This window comes from Vanellus vanellus (genome assembly GCF_965231255.1).
Source record: "Vanellus vanellus genome assembly, chromosome: 30".
Classification (NCBI taxonomy): Eukaryota; Metazoa; Chordata; class Aves; order Charadriiformes; family Charadriidae; genus Vanellus; species Vanellus vanellus.
In genome coordinates this window covers 926,310-938,970 of record NC_138935.1, presented here as the reverse complement: position 1 = coordinate 938,970, position 12,661 = coordinate 926,310, and the positions used below count along the sequence as shown (strand labels likewise).

The window sequence follows — 12,661 nt, the reverse complement described above, 5'->3', positions numbered from 1 at the left end:
CCCCCCCCAAAAAAAAATACCCCCCCCCCCAACAAATAATCCCGACGGGGGAGGGGCGCCCTTTTCCCGGCGGATTCGCGGCCACATTCGCCTTTTTTTTTTGGTTGGGATTTGAAATTGTCCCTCTTTTTTTTTTTTTCTTAAATCCGGTGCGGGAAAAGCCCCTCCCCCCCCCCCCCCCCAAAAAAAAAAAAACCCCCAAAATTTCAAGGAAAATAAAAACCCCCCAAATCCCGCGAGTCCGGGGGTTAAGGCAGAGCGGCGCCGGTCGGTGCATGCGGGACGATCCCGATCCCGGAATTTTTTTATTTCTTTTTTTTTTTTTTTTTTTTTTATTTTTTTTTTAACATTTAACGGAGAGTCCGAAGCTTTTTTTTTTTGTTGTTTTGTTTTTTTTTTTTTTGTTGTTTTTGTCGGTTTTTTTGGCCGGGGAAAGGGAGAAGAGAGGGAAGGGGAGGAAGAGGGGGGGGGAGGGGGCGGGGAAAAAAAAAAAAAAAAAAAAAAGAATTTTTGTGGTTTGTGTGTGTATTTTTTTTTTTTTTTTTTTTTTTCTTTTCTTTGAAAGAGTCAAATCGGGAAGAAATGAACCCAAAAAGCTCCGGGCGCCGTTAGAAAAGGTTTTCTTCGAATATTGCCAGTAAATCGCTCTGGAAATTCATGTCGATCGTCGCCGCCATCTGCCAAAGAAGGGAAAAGGTTCGTCAGTGGCATTCCCGGAATTTTTTGAAAATTCCCCCCCTTTTTTTGTTGTTTTTTAGAATTTCTCAAATACCTTTTTTTTTGCCATCCCCAAAATGGCAAAAAAATGGGGGGGGAGGGGGCGGCTTTTTTTCAGCATCTCCGGGGATTTATTCGGACTCCCGAAGAATTTTGCAGCGTTCCCAGAAATTTTTTTGGGGCCATTCCAGAATGAAATTTTGGCTTTCTCAGTTTTTTTTTTTTTTTCAGAATCGCCGCGATTTTTTCCAGAATTCCCGCGATTTTGTTTTGCCCTCCCCGGGGATTTTTTTTGGGGGGTGTTTTTCGACATCTTCGGGGCTTTTATTTTGACCCTCTACAAATTTTTCAGCATTCTCCGAAGTTTTTCGGCCTTCCCGGAATTGAATTTTGGGCATTCCTGGGAAATTTTTTGAGAATTCTCAAGATTTTTTTGGAAATCCGGCAATTTTTAATTTTTTTTGCCCTCCCCAGGGGGTTTTGGGTGCTTCTTTTCGGCATCTCAGAGGGTTTTTTGGACTCCTTAAAAAATTTTTCCCCATTCCCACTATTTTTTTCTGGCGTTCCCAGGATTTCCTTTTCAGGAATGTTTTCAGAATCGCCACAATTTCTTCAGAATTCCCAAGATTCTGAATTCCCCAGGGATTTGGGGGGGGGGGGGAAGGGGGCAGCTTTTTTTCAGCATCTCCGAGGATTTATTCGGACTCCCGAAGAATTTTGCAGCGTTCCCAGAAATTTTTTTGGGGTCATTCCAGAATGAAATTTTGGCTTTCTCAGTTTTTTTTTTTTTTTCAGAATCGCCGCGATTTTTTCCAGAATTCCCGCAATTTTGTTTTGCCCTCCCCGGGGATTTTTTTTTGGGGGTGTTTTTCGACATCTTCGGGGCTTTTATTTTGACCCTCTACAAATTTTTCAGCATTCTCCGAAGTTTTTCGGCCTTCCCGGAATTGAATTTTGGGCATTCCTGGGAAATTGTTTGAGAATTCTCAAGATTTTTTTGGAAATCCGGCAATTTTTATTTTTTTTTGCCCTCCCCAGGGGGTTTTGGGTGCTTCTTTTCGGCATCTCAGGGGGTTTTTTGGACTCCTTAAAAAATTTTTCCCCATTCCCACTATTTTTTTCTGGCGTTCCCAGGATTTCCTTGGTATTCCCAAAATGTTTTCAGAATCGCCACAATTTCTTCAGAATTCCCAAGATTCTGAATTCCCCAGGGATTTTGCGGGGGGGGGGCTTTTTTTCAGCATCTCCGGGGATTTATTCGGACTCCCGAAGAATTTTGCAGCATTCCCAGAATTTTTTGGGGCCATTCCAGAACGGAATTTTGGCATTCCGGGGATTTTGTCAGAATCGCCGCAATTTTTTCCAGAATTCCTGCAATTTTGTTTTGCCCTCCCCGGGGATTTTTTGGCTTCCATGGGGAATTTTTTTGGCATCTTTGGGAATTTTTGGGGGGATCTCTGGGGATTTTTTGCCTTCCCAGGGGATTTTTTTTCAGCATCTCGGGGAATTTTTGGTGCCGTTGGGGAATTTTTGGCTTCCCTAGGATATTGTTTTTCAGCATTTCGCGGATTTTTTTGCCATTTTTGGGGATTTTTTGACGGTGTTGGGTTTTTCTCGGCATCTCCAGGAGATTTTTTGGTTTCCCGGGGGATTTTTTGGCTTTGAAGGGGATTTTTTTGGCATCTTGGGGGATTTTTTGGCATCCCAGGGGATTTTTGGGGCTTCTTTGGGGATATTTTTGGCTTCCCAGGGGATTTTTTGGCATTTTTGGGGGATCTGTGGGGATTTTTTGTCTTCCGAGGGGATTTTTTTTCAGCATTTCGGGGATTTTTTTTGCCATCTTTGGGCATTTTTTGACGGTGTTGGGTTTTTCTTGGCATCTCCAGGAGTTTTTTTGGCTTCTCGGGGGATTTTTTTGGCATCTTTGGGAATTTTTTCGCTTCCCAGGGGACTTTTTGGCTTCCAAGGGGATTTTTTGGGCATCTTGGTGGATTTTTTGGCGTCCCAGGGGATTTTTGGGGCATCTTGGGGGATATTTTTGCTTCCCAGGGGATTTTTTTGGCATTTTTGGGGGATCTCTACGGAATTTTTGGCTTCCCTAGGGGAATTTTTTTTCAGCATTGCTGTGATTTTTTTGCCGTCTTTGGGCATTTTTTGACGGTGTTGGGTTTTTCTCGCCATCTCCATGAGATTTTTTGGCTTCTCGGGGGATTTTTTTGGCATCTTGGGGTTTTTTTTTGGCTTCCCAGGGGATTTTTTGGCTTCCCAGGGGATTTCTTCGCATCTTTGGGGATTTTTTTGGTGCGGTTGGGGAATTTTTGGCTTCCCAGGGGATTTTTTTGGCATCTTGGTGGATTTTTTGGCGTCCCAGGGGATTTTGGGGGCATCTTGGGGGATATTTTTGCTTCCCAGGGGATTTTTTTGGCATTTTTGGGGGATCTCTACGGAATTTTTGGCTTCCCTAGGGGAATTTTTTTTCAGCATTGCTGTGATTTTTTTGCCGTCTTTGGGCATTTTTTGACGGTGTTGGGTTTTTCTCGGCATCTCCAGGAGTTTTTTTGGCTTCCAAGGGGATTTTTTTGGCATCTTGGGGGATTTTTTGGCGTCCCAGGGGATTTTGGGGGCATCTTGGGGGATATTTTTGGCTTCCCAGGGGATTTTTGGGGCATTTTTTGGAGATCTCTGCGGAATTTTTGGCTTCCCAGGGGATTTATTTTCAGCATTGCTGGGATTTTTTTGCCGTCTTTGGGCATTTTTTGACGGTGTTGGGTTTTTCTCGGCATCTCCAGGAGGTTTTTTGGCTTCCCGGGGGATTTTTTTTTTTGGCATCTTGGGGGATTTTTTGGCTTCCCAGGGGATTTTTTTAGCCCCCCCCCTCTGCCCCCCGGGGTATTTGGGGACAGGAGCCGCAACCGGTTCCCCGCTCACCGCTTCCCGGCGCCTCCGTTCCTGCTCCCGCTTCCTGGCCATCTCCCGCTGCTGATCCAACATGGACTGGGAGGACTGGGGCTGCGAGCTCTGGGCTTGGGGCGCCGCCGCCGCCGCCGCCGCCGCCACTTGCTGCTGCTGCTGCTGCTGCTGCTGCTGCTGTTGCTGCTGCTGCTGCTGCTGCTGCTGCTCCTGGCGCCGCCGCACCTCCTCGTGCACCCGGCGCGCCTGCTCCATGGCGTCCTCGTCCTCCCGGCTCCTGCCAGGAAAAAAACAGCGGGAATCACCGTCACGGGGAGGTCTGCTCCCCGGGTTGCCTCCCCGCCGCCGTTTCGGCGCACGGCGGCAACGGGATCGGAGCCGGATGGGCGCCGCGAGATGGGATCGCGCCAGACGGATCGGAGCGGCACAGGTTGCGCCACGAGATGGGATCGGATTCGTGCCACCAGGTGGGATGGCGCCACAGATCCCAGCGGATTTATGGCACCAGGTCGGATCGTGCAACAGAGCGGATCAGGATTCGGGCCACGAGATTGGATTTGTGCCACGAGATGGGATCATGGGACAGATCGGATCGGATTTGTGCCACAAGGTTGGATTGTGCCACAAGTCGGGATCGAATTTGGGCCATGAGGTTGGATCATGCCATGATTTGGGATCGGATTTGGGCCACGAGGTTGGATCATGCCATGATTTGGGATTGGATTTGGGCCATGAGGTTGGATCGTGCCACGAGTCGGGATTGGATTTGTGCCATGAGGTTGGATCATGCCATGATTTGGGATCAGATTTGTGCCACGAGGTTGGATCATGCCATGATTTGGGATTGGATTTGAGCCATGAGGTTGGATCGTGCCACGATTTGGGATCAGATTTGTGCCACGAGGTTGGATCATGCCATGATTTGGGATTGGATTTGGGCCATGAGGTTGGATTGTGCCACGATTTGGGATCAGATTTGTGCCATGAGGTTGGATCGTGCCACGATTTGGGATCGGATTTGTGCCACGAGGTTGGATCGTGCCATGAGTCGGGATCGGATTTGTGCCATGAGGTTGGATCGTGCCACGATTTGGGATTGGATTTGGGCCACAAGGTTGGATCGTGCCACGAGTCGGGATGGGATTTCTGCCATGAGGTTGGATCATGCCACGATTTCGGATTGGATTTGGGCCATGAGGTTGGATTTGCCATGATTTGGGATCAGATTTGTGCCACGAGGTTGGATCATGCCATGATTTGGGATTGGATTTGGGCCATGAGGTTGGATCGTGCCACGATTTGGGATCAGATTTGGGCCACGAGGTTGGATCATGCCACGATTTGGGATTGGATTTGGGCCATGAGGTTGGATCGTGCCACGATTTGGGATCAGATTTGTGCCACGAGGTTGGATCATGCCATGATTTGGGATTGGATTTGGGCCATGAGGTTGGATCGTGCCACGATTTGGGATTGGATTTGGGCCATGAGGTTGGATCATGCCATGATTTGGGATCGGATTTGTGCCATGAGGTTGGATCGTGCCATGATTTGGGATTGGATTTGTGCCACGAGGTTGAATCATGCCATGATTTGGGATTGGATTTGGGCCATGAGGTTGGATCGTGCCATGATTTGGGATTGGATTTGTGCCACGAGGTTGGATCATGCCATGATTTGGGATTGGATTTGGGCCATGAGGTTGGATCGTGCCATGATTTGGGATTGGATTTGTGCCACGAGGTTGGATCATGCCATGATTTGGGATTGGATTTGGGCCATGAGGTTGGATCATGCCATGATTTGGGATTGGATTTGGGCCATGAGGTTGGATCATGCCATGATTTGGGATTGGATTTGGGCCACAAGGTTGGATCGTGCCACGATTTGGGATCGGATTTGTGCCACCAGATGGGATTGTGCCACAGATCTCATGAGTTTTATGCCATGAGATCGGATTCGTGCCACGAGATCCCATCATGCCACGGGTTGGATTTGTGCCACGAGCGCCGATCGTGCCATGGACCAGTGTGGATCGTGCCATGAGAGCATCCATCTCCCCACGCCCTTGGCCAAGGTGAGGACACCCCAAAACACCTTCACCGTGTTGGTGGCGGTGGTGGTAATGGTGATTGCGGTGGTGGTGTTGGTGATGGTGATTGTGGTGGTTATGGTGGTGTTGGTGATGATGGTGGTGACTGTGGTGGTATTGGTGATGATGGCGGTGATTGTGGTGGTTATGGTGGTGATTGTGGTGGTGTTGGTGATGGTGGTGGTTATGATGGTGTTGGTGATGGTGACTGTGGTGGCGATTGTGGTGGTTGTGGTGATTGTGGTAATGGTGGTGATAATGGTGGTGGTGGTGATGGTGGTGATTGTGGTGGTAATGGTGGTGGTGGTGGTGGTGTTGGTGATGGTGGTGGTTACGGTGGTGTTGGTGTTGGTGATGGTGGTGGTTACGGTAGTGTTGATTGTGATGGTTGTGGTGGAGGTGGTGATTGTGGTGGAGGTGGTGATTGTGGTGGAGGTGGTGATTGTGGTGGAGGTGGTGGCGTTGGTGTTGATTGTGGTGGTTATGGTGGTGATAGTGATTGTAGTAATGGTGTTGATTGTGGTGGTGGTAATGGTGGTGGTGATTTTGGTGGTGATTGCGGTGGTGGTAGTTGCGGTGACTGGTGGTGATGGTGATGATGATGGTGGTGGTGGTCTCACCTCATCCTCTCCTGCTCCCGCCTCAGCCGCTCCTTCTCCCTTTCCACCTGCTCCGCCTGAGCCTTCAGCGCCTTCTCCCGCTCCTCCTTCTCCCGCGCCGCCCTCTTGAACTGCTCGAAGCTGTCGCTGGAGGACTTGGCCGTGGAGGACGGAGTGGTGGGATGTTTCTGGACCAAGCTCGCCCAGGAACCCATATTCTTGATTTTCAGGTCCTGCAGAGAGAAGGATGGGTGGGTTGGGAATCGCCGATCCGGCAAACCCCCATCCCGCTGCCCCCAAAAAGCCGCTCCCCATCACTGCATCACTCAGGGAAACCTCTTTCGGTTCCCCGGGGCTGGAGGAGGTGGTGGATCCACATGGGACATCAACGGTTGACGTGCTCCTCCCCTAAAGCCTTTTCCGTGCACACTTACAATCCCGGAAGGGTTTGGGTTGGAAGGGACCTTTGAAGGTCATCTAGTCCAACCCCCCCCCGCCAATGAGCAGGAGGATCTTCACCCCCATGAGGTTCCTCAGAGCCCCGTCCAACCTGACCTGGAATGTCCCGAGGGATGGGGCATCCCCCCCTTCTCTGGGCACAACACGTTTCTTCCTCACGTCCCATCTAAACCTACCCTCTCCCAGTTTAAAACCATTGCCCCTTGTCCTACAGGTCTTGGTCAAAAGTCTTTTCTCCATCTTCCTTATAAGCTCCTGGAGATACGGAAAGGCCACAAGAAGATCTTCCAGGAGCCTCCTCCGGGCTGGAGAACCTCAACTCTCACAACCTGTCCGAACAGCGGAGATCTTCCAGGAGCCTCCTCCGGGCTGGAGAACCTCAACTCTCTCAGCCTGTCCGAACAGCGGAGGTCTTCCAGGAGCCTCCTCCGGGCTGGAGAACCTCAACTCTCTCAGCCTGTCCGAACAGCGGAGGTCTTCCAGGAGCCTCCTCCGGGCTGGAGAACCTCAACTCTCACAACCTGTCCGAACAGCGGAGATCTTCCAGGAGCCTCCTCCGGGATGGAGAACCTCAACTCTCTCAGCCGCCTCCTCCGGGCTGGAGAACCTCAACTCTCACAACCTGTCCGAACAGCGGAGGTCTTCCAGGAGCCTCCTCCGGGCTGGAGAACCTCAACTCTCTCAGCCTGTCCGAACAGCGGAGGTCTTCCAGGAGCCTCCTCCAGGCTGGAGAACCTCAACTCTCACAACCTGTCCGAACAGCGGAGATCTTCCAGGAGCCTCCTCCGGGATGGAGAACCTCAACTCTCTCAGCCGCCTCCTCCGGGCTGGAGAACCTCAACTCTCACAACCTGTCCGAACAGCGGAGGTCTTCCAGGAGCCTCCTCCGGGCTGGAGAACCTCAACTCTCTCAGCCGCCTCCTCTGGGCTGGAGAACCTCAACTCTCTCAGCCTGTCCGAACAGCGGAGGTCTTCCAGGAGCCTCCTCCGGGATGGAGAACCTCAACTCTCTCAGCCTATCCGGACAACGGAGGTCTTCCAGGAGCCTCCTCCGGGCTGGAGAACCTCAACTCTCTCAGCCGCCTCCTCTGGGCTGGAGAACCTCAACTCTCTCAGCCTGTCCAAACAGCGGAGGTCTTCCAGGAGCCTCCTCCAGGCTGGAGAACCTCAACTCTCTCAGCCTGTCCGAACAGCGGAGGTCTTCCAGGCCTTGGATCATCTTCACAGAGGAGATCTGGACCTGCTCCAACAGGTCCGTGGTTCTTCTTGTCCTGAGAACCCGGGAGCCGGAGGCAGCACTGCAGGGGGAGGTCTCAGGAGAGCAGAGGTGAAGCGTCCCCTCCCTGGACCTTCTGGCCACGCTTCGTCTGACGCAATCCAGGACACCAGGGTCGGCTGTCCAAGCTACGTGTCGCCAGGTCGTGTCCAACTTTCCATCCACCAACACCTTCAAGTCCTTCTCCGTGGAGCTGCTTCTCCATCCCTTCACCCCCCAACCCGCATTGATACCGCCCCAGGTGCAGGACCACGGAGAACCTCATGAGGTTCTCCTGGGCTCATTTCGGGAGCTTCTCCAGGTCCCTCTGGATGATACCCCGGTCCCTCAGCTTGGTGGAGGTCCCATCTCTCCACCTTTCCGACCTCCACCGGGCGCTTTCCACCTCCAAAGGGGAAATTCGGAAGCGGAAAACACCGAATCTTGGCTGTACACCAAGATTCAGGCCACCAATACGGTCCTCTTTGATTTTAGGAGGTTTAATTCCAAATTTGGGGAGTTTTTTCCCCCCGATTTTTGCCGGAGCACGGTACCTTTTTGGGGGCGACGGGTGTTTTCGGTTCCTGTTTCTGCCGATCTTTTTCCTGCACTCCCGGCGGTGGGGGGTTTTGCTCCGGAGGTCTGATGACGGGGCGTCCCCCCTCCATGGGTTTCATCTCCGTCCCTAAAAACCAGCGGCTCCCATCAGAGGTTGATGGGGTCTCCACCACCAAAATGGGGGCGTTGATGGGGGTCTCAGTCACCGATATTGGGGTTGAGGGGGTCTCCACCATCGAAACTGGGGGGGTTGGTGGGGTCTCAGATACCAAAACTGGGGGTGATGGGGTCTCAACCACCAAAAATGGGGGATGATGGGGGTCTCGGCCACCAAAATCAGGGGGCGATGGGGGTCTCAGCCCCCAAAATGGGGGTGATGGGGTCTCCACCATCAAAACTGAGGGGGTTGGTGGGGTCTCAGATACCAAAACTGGGGGTGATGGGGATCTCCACCACCAAAAATGGGGGGTGATGGGGGTCTCGGCCACCAAAATCAGGGGGCGATGGGGGTCTCAGCCCCCAAAATTGGGGTGATGGGGTCTCTACCATTAAAACTGGGGGGGTTGGTGGGGTCTCAGATACCAAAACTGGGGGTGATGGGGTCTCAACCACCAAAAATGGGGGGTGATGGGAGTCTCAGCCACCAAAATCAGGGGGCGATGGGGGTCTCAGCCCCCAAAATGGGGGTGATGGGGTCTCCACCATCAAAACTGGGGGGGATGGTGGGGTCTCAGATACCAAAACTGGGGGTGATGGGGATCTCCACCACCAAAAATGGGGGATGATGGGGGTCTCGGCCACCAAAATCAGGGGGCGATGGGGGTCTCAGCCCCCAAAATTGGGGTGATGGGGTCTCCACCATCAAAACTGGGGGGGATGGTGGGGTCTCAGATACCGAAACTGGGGGTGATGGGGATCTCCACCACCAAAAATGGGGGGTGATGGGAGTCTCAGCCACCAAAATCAGGGGGCGATGGGGGTCTCAGCCCCCCAAGTGGGGGTGATGGGGTCTCCACCATCAAAACTGGGGGTGATGGGGGACTCAGCCACCAAATTTGGGGAGTAATGGAATCTCCGTCACCGAAATGGGAAGCGACGGGGGTCTCAGCTCCCAAAATTGGGGATGATGGGGTCTCTGCCCCCAAAACAGGCAGTGATGGGGTCTCCATCACCGAAATTGGGAGCGACGAGAGTCTCAGCTCCCAGAATTGGGGGCGATGGGGGTCTCAGCCCCCAAATTTGGAGGCTAATGGGGTCTCAGCCCTCAAAAGGGTCAGCAATGGGGTCTCCACCATCAAAACTGGGGGTGATGGGGGTCTCAGCTCCCAGAACTGGGGGTGATGGGGGTCTCAACCCCCAAATCTGGGGGTTAATGGGGTCTCAGCCCCCAAAACGGTCAGTAACGGGGTCTCCACCATCAAAACTGGGGGTGATAGGGTCCTCAGCTCCCAAAATTGGGGGTGATGGGGTCTCAGCCCCCAAAACAGGCAGTGATGGGGTCTCCATCGCCGAAATTGGGAGCGACGGGGATCTCAGCTCCCAAAATTGGGGGTGATGGGGTCTCAGCCCCCAAATTTGGAGGCTAATGAGGTCTCAGCCCTCAAAAGGGTCAGCAATGGGGTCTCCACCATCAAAACTGGGGGTGATGATGGGGTCTCAGCCCCCAAAACAGTCAGTAACGGGGTCTCCACAATCAGAACTGCGGGTGATGGGGGTCTCAGCTCCCCAAACTGGGGGTGATGGGAGTCTCAACCCCCAAATTTTGGGCCTAATGGGGTCTCAGCCCCCCAAAAGGGTCAGTAACGGGGTCTCCGCTATCAAAACTGGGGGCGATGGCGCTCTCAGCTCCCGAAACTGGGTGGCGGGGGGATGTCCATCTGCCCCGGCGTGTCCCCGGAACTCACGTTGCGGCATGTGGGTGGGCGGTTTGATGCTCTCCGGGTGTTTCGGCGGATCTTGCCGCAACGGGGGACTGAAGGTCTCGTTACGGATGACGGGCGAATGCATCTTCTCCTCCTTCACCACCATGGGCTGAGACTGGACGACGGAGGCGGAGCGCATCTCCTGCCGCGACGAACGAAAAAGGTCAAGAAACATTCGGCGATGCCCATCCCTCGCCCCCCCCCCCCCCCCCCCGCCACCCCCCTCCCCCCCCAAAAAATCCATTCCCCGATGCAAACCGCTGGCTAACGAACGGCCCCCGGAGCTTCCGGCGCTTGCTCCCAAACCGGCGGTGGGAAGACGATGTGGTCCCCGTTGGCCGGGACGCCCCCCGCCGTTGGGTGTTCCGCTTTCCTTTTTACCTGTTTTTTTGGCTGGATAGTTTGTTGAGGTGGCGACTGGTGGACCAAACCCTGGAACTGCGGCATCTGTGGGGAATGCATCATGAGAGGGGAAGGGGCTTCCCTCAAGTGACCTGGGAACAGTTTGGCATCAATCAGTTAACCGTCGTCACCACCGGCACGCCAAACATCACCCGAAAAAGCCCATCGGCGCACGCCATCGCCCTCTTCCCGGTTGAAGCGTCGGCGGTCCCGGGATGTCGCCGACGGACCCTCCCCCCGCAGCCACCTCTTCCCAGATGGGACCACCGCCGTGAGCGAACGCCGAAGAGCAGAAGGTGCTCCTTTGTGGTGTCCCCCCCCATAATTCGATCCCTTCTGCTCGTTCTCCCGCTGCTCCACCAATATTGCCGGCGGTAAAACAGCTCCGCCGGGACAGGCACCGCCCTGCCTGCTCTTCCCCCTGCCTGCACCTCTCCCCGCCCGGAGCCACGTTGGCTCCAGGAGCGAGGGGAGGTTTTCGGGAGCCAACAGGTTCCATCTCAGACGTGGTGTCCAAACTCGCCGTCTCAGGGGTCACGGCCGAGCTGCCCCCGGCACCGCTGCAGGCAGGAGAAGCAGCCCTGAGCTCTGCCTGCCCTCGCCTGGCTCCATCCCTTCAAATCCGTGGATTTTGTCCTGCCTGCGCCCGCGGGGATGACTTTGGGAGCAAAGACCCAACGGGCCACAACCCGAGGAACCACACGGCCGAAGCAAAAGCAGGAGCGAGACATCCCCAAACCACAGAGGTTTTACGGGTGCCCGGTCGCGAAAGCACAACGCTGCCGGAGTTATCCCGGCCGGAGATGTTCTCCATCGGGAATGTCGGTGGTGGCACCGTCATGGAGATCTGGGATCTCCCAAGCCAACCTTGAAGGCTGAACCCCGTGGCCACATTATCTCAGCCGCTTCTTCCCGTTTCTGGGAGGGCTGGAGGTCATGGCACCGCCTTCTCCCCCCACATCATCCCTTCTCCTCCAGCCGGCAGCCGAGCAGCGGCGTTATCGGAGGCTGCGCTCCGAAAAATGCCGGGAAACCCCCACGGGGCATCCACGGCCCTGACCTCCTCCAAGAGCGGGGAGCGGACCCTCTGCCTCCTCAAAGGACCACTCAATGCTGGCACCCAGCTGGGACGGCGATGAACGGGAAGCCAGCACTCTCCAACATCAGAGCTGCACCGAGACTCAAAAACTTGAGATCCCCGAGAGCTTCGAAGATTTGAGATCCTCCACTTCCTCCAAAACTTGAGATCCTCCACTTCCTCCAAAACTTGAGATCCTCAAGATCCTCAAAGCTTTGAGATCCTCAAGCTCCTCAAAAAATGGAGATCCACAAGATCCTCCAAGACTTGAGCTGCTTGAGTTCCTCAAAAATTTGAGATGAAGACCCGCAAAAATGAGATCCTGGAGATCCTCAAAGACTTGAGATCCTTAAAAAATGAAATCCGTGAGATCCTCAAAAAGCTAAAAAATGAGATCCTTGAGTTCCTCAAAAACTTGAGACCCTCAAGATGCTCAAAAATGTGAGATCCTGGAAAATGTGAGACCCTCCAAAATGAGATCCCTGAGTGTCTCAAAAACTTGAGATCCTCGAATTCCTCAAAGGCTTGAGCGAGTTCCTCAAAAAACTGAGAACCTCGTTCCTCAAAAATGAGGTCCCCGAGTTTCTCAAAAACTTGAGTCCTTGAGTTCCTCAAAGATTTGAGATCGAGTTCCTTGAAGATTTGAGAACCTCACGATCCACAAATACT

At 53.5% G+C, this 12,661-nt stretch overlaps 1 protein-coding gene across 5 annotated transcripts in view; it reads right to left on the bottom strand.

Moving 5' to 3' along the window:
• Nucleotides 1-393: 393 nt before the first annotated feature.
• The window catches only part of BRD4 (bromodomain containing 4), a 105,933-nt gene continuing 93,665 nt past the window's right edge, over nucleotides 394-12,661 (bottom strand). For 2 of the 5 annotated variants that reach the window (XM_082496639.1, XM_082496638.1), the window contains exons 17-22: nucleotides 10,894-11,006; nucleotides 10,495-10,654; nucleotides 8,587-8,717; nucleotides 6,340-6,551; nucleotides 3,646-3,904; nucleotides 396-677 (exon numbers count right to left, since the gene is read on the bottom strand). In XM_082496639.1, coding sequence (XP_082352765.1) covers nucleotides 609-677; nucleotides 3,646-3,904; nucleotides 6,340-6,551; nucleotides 8,587-8,717; nucleotides 10,495-10,654; nucleotides 10,894-11,006 — 944 coding nt within the window. In that variant the 3' untranslated portion in view covers nucleotides 396-608. Of the gene's footprint in view, nucleotides 678-3,645; nucleotides 3,905-6,339; nucleotides 6,552-8,586; nucleotides 8,718-10,494; nucleotides 10,655-10,893; nucleotides 11,007-12,661 lie in introns of those variants that run through there. The other 3 variants (XM_082496640.1, XM_082496641.1, XR_014270129.1) reach the window with 3 other exon arrangements.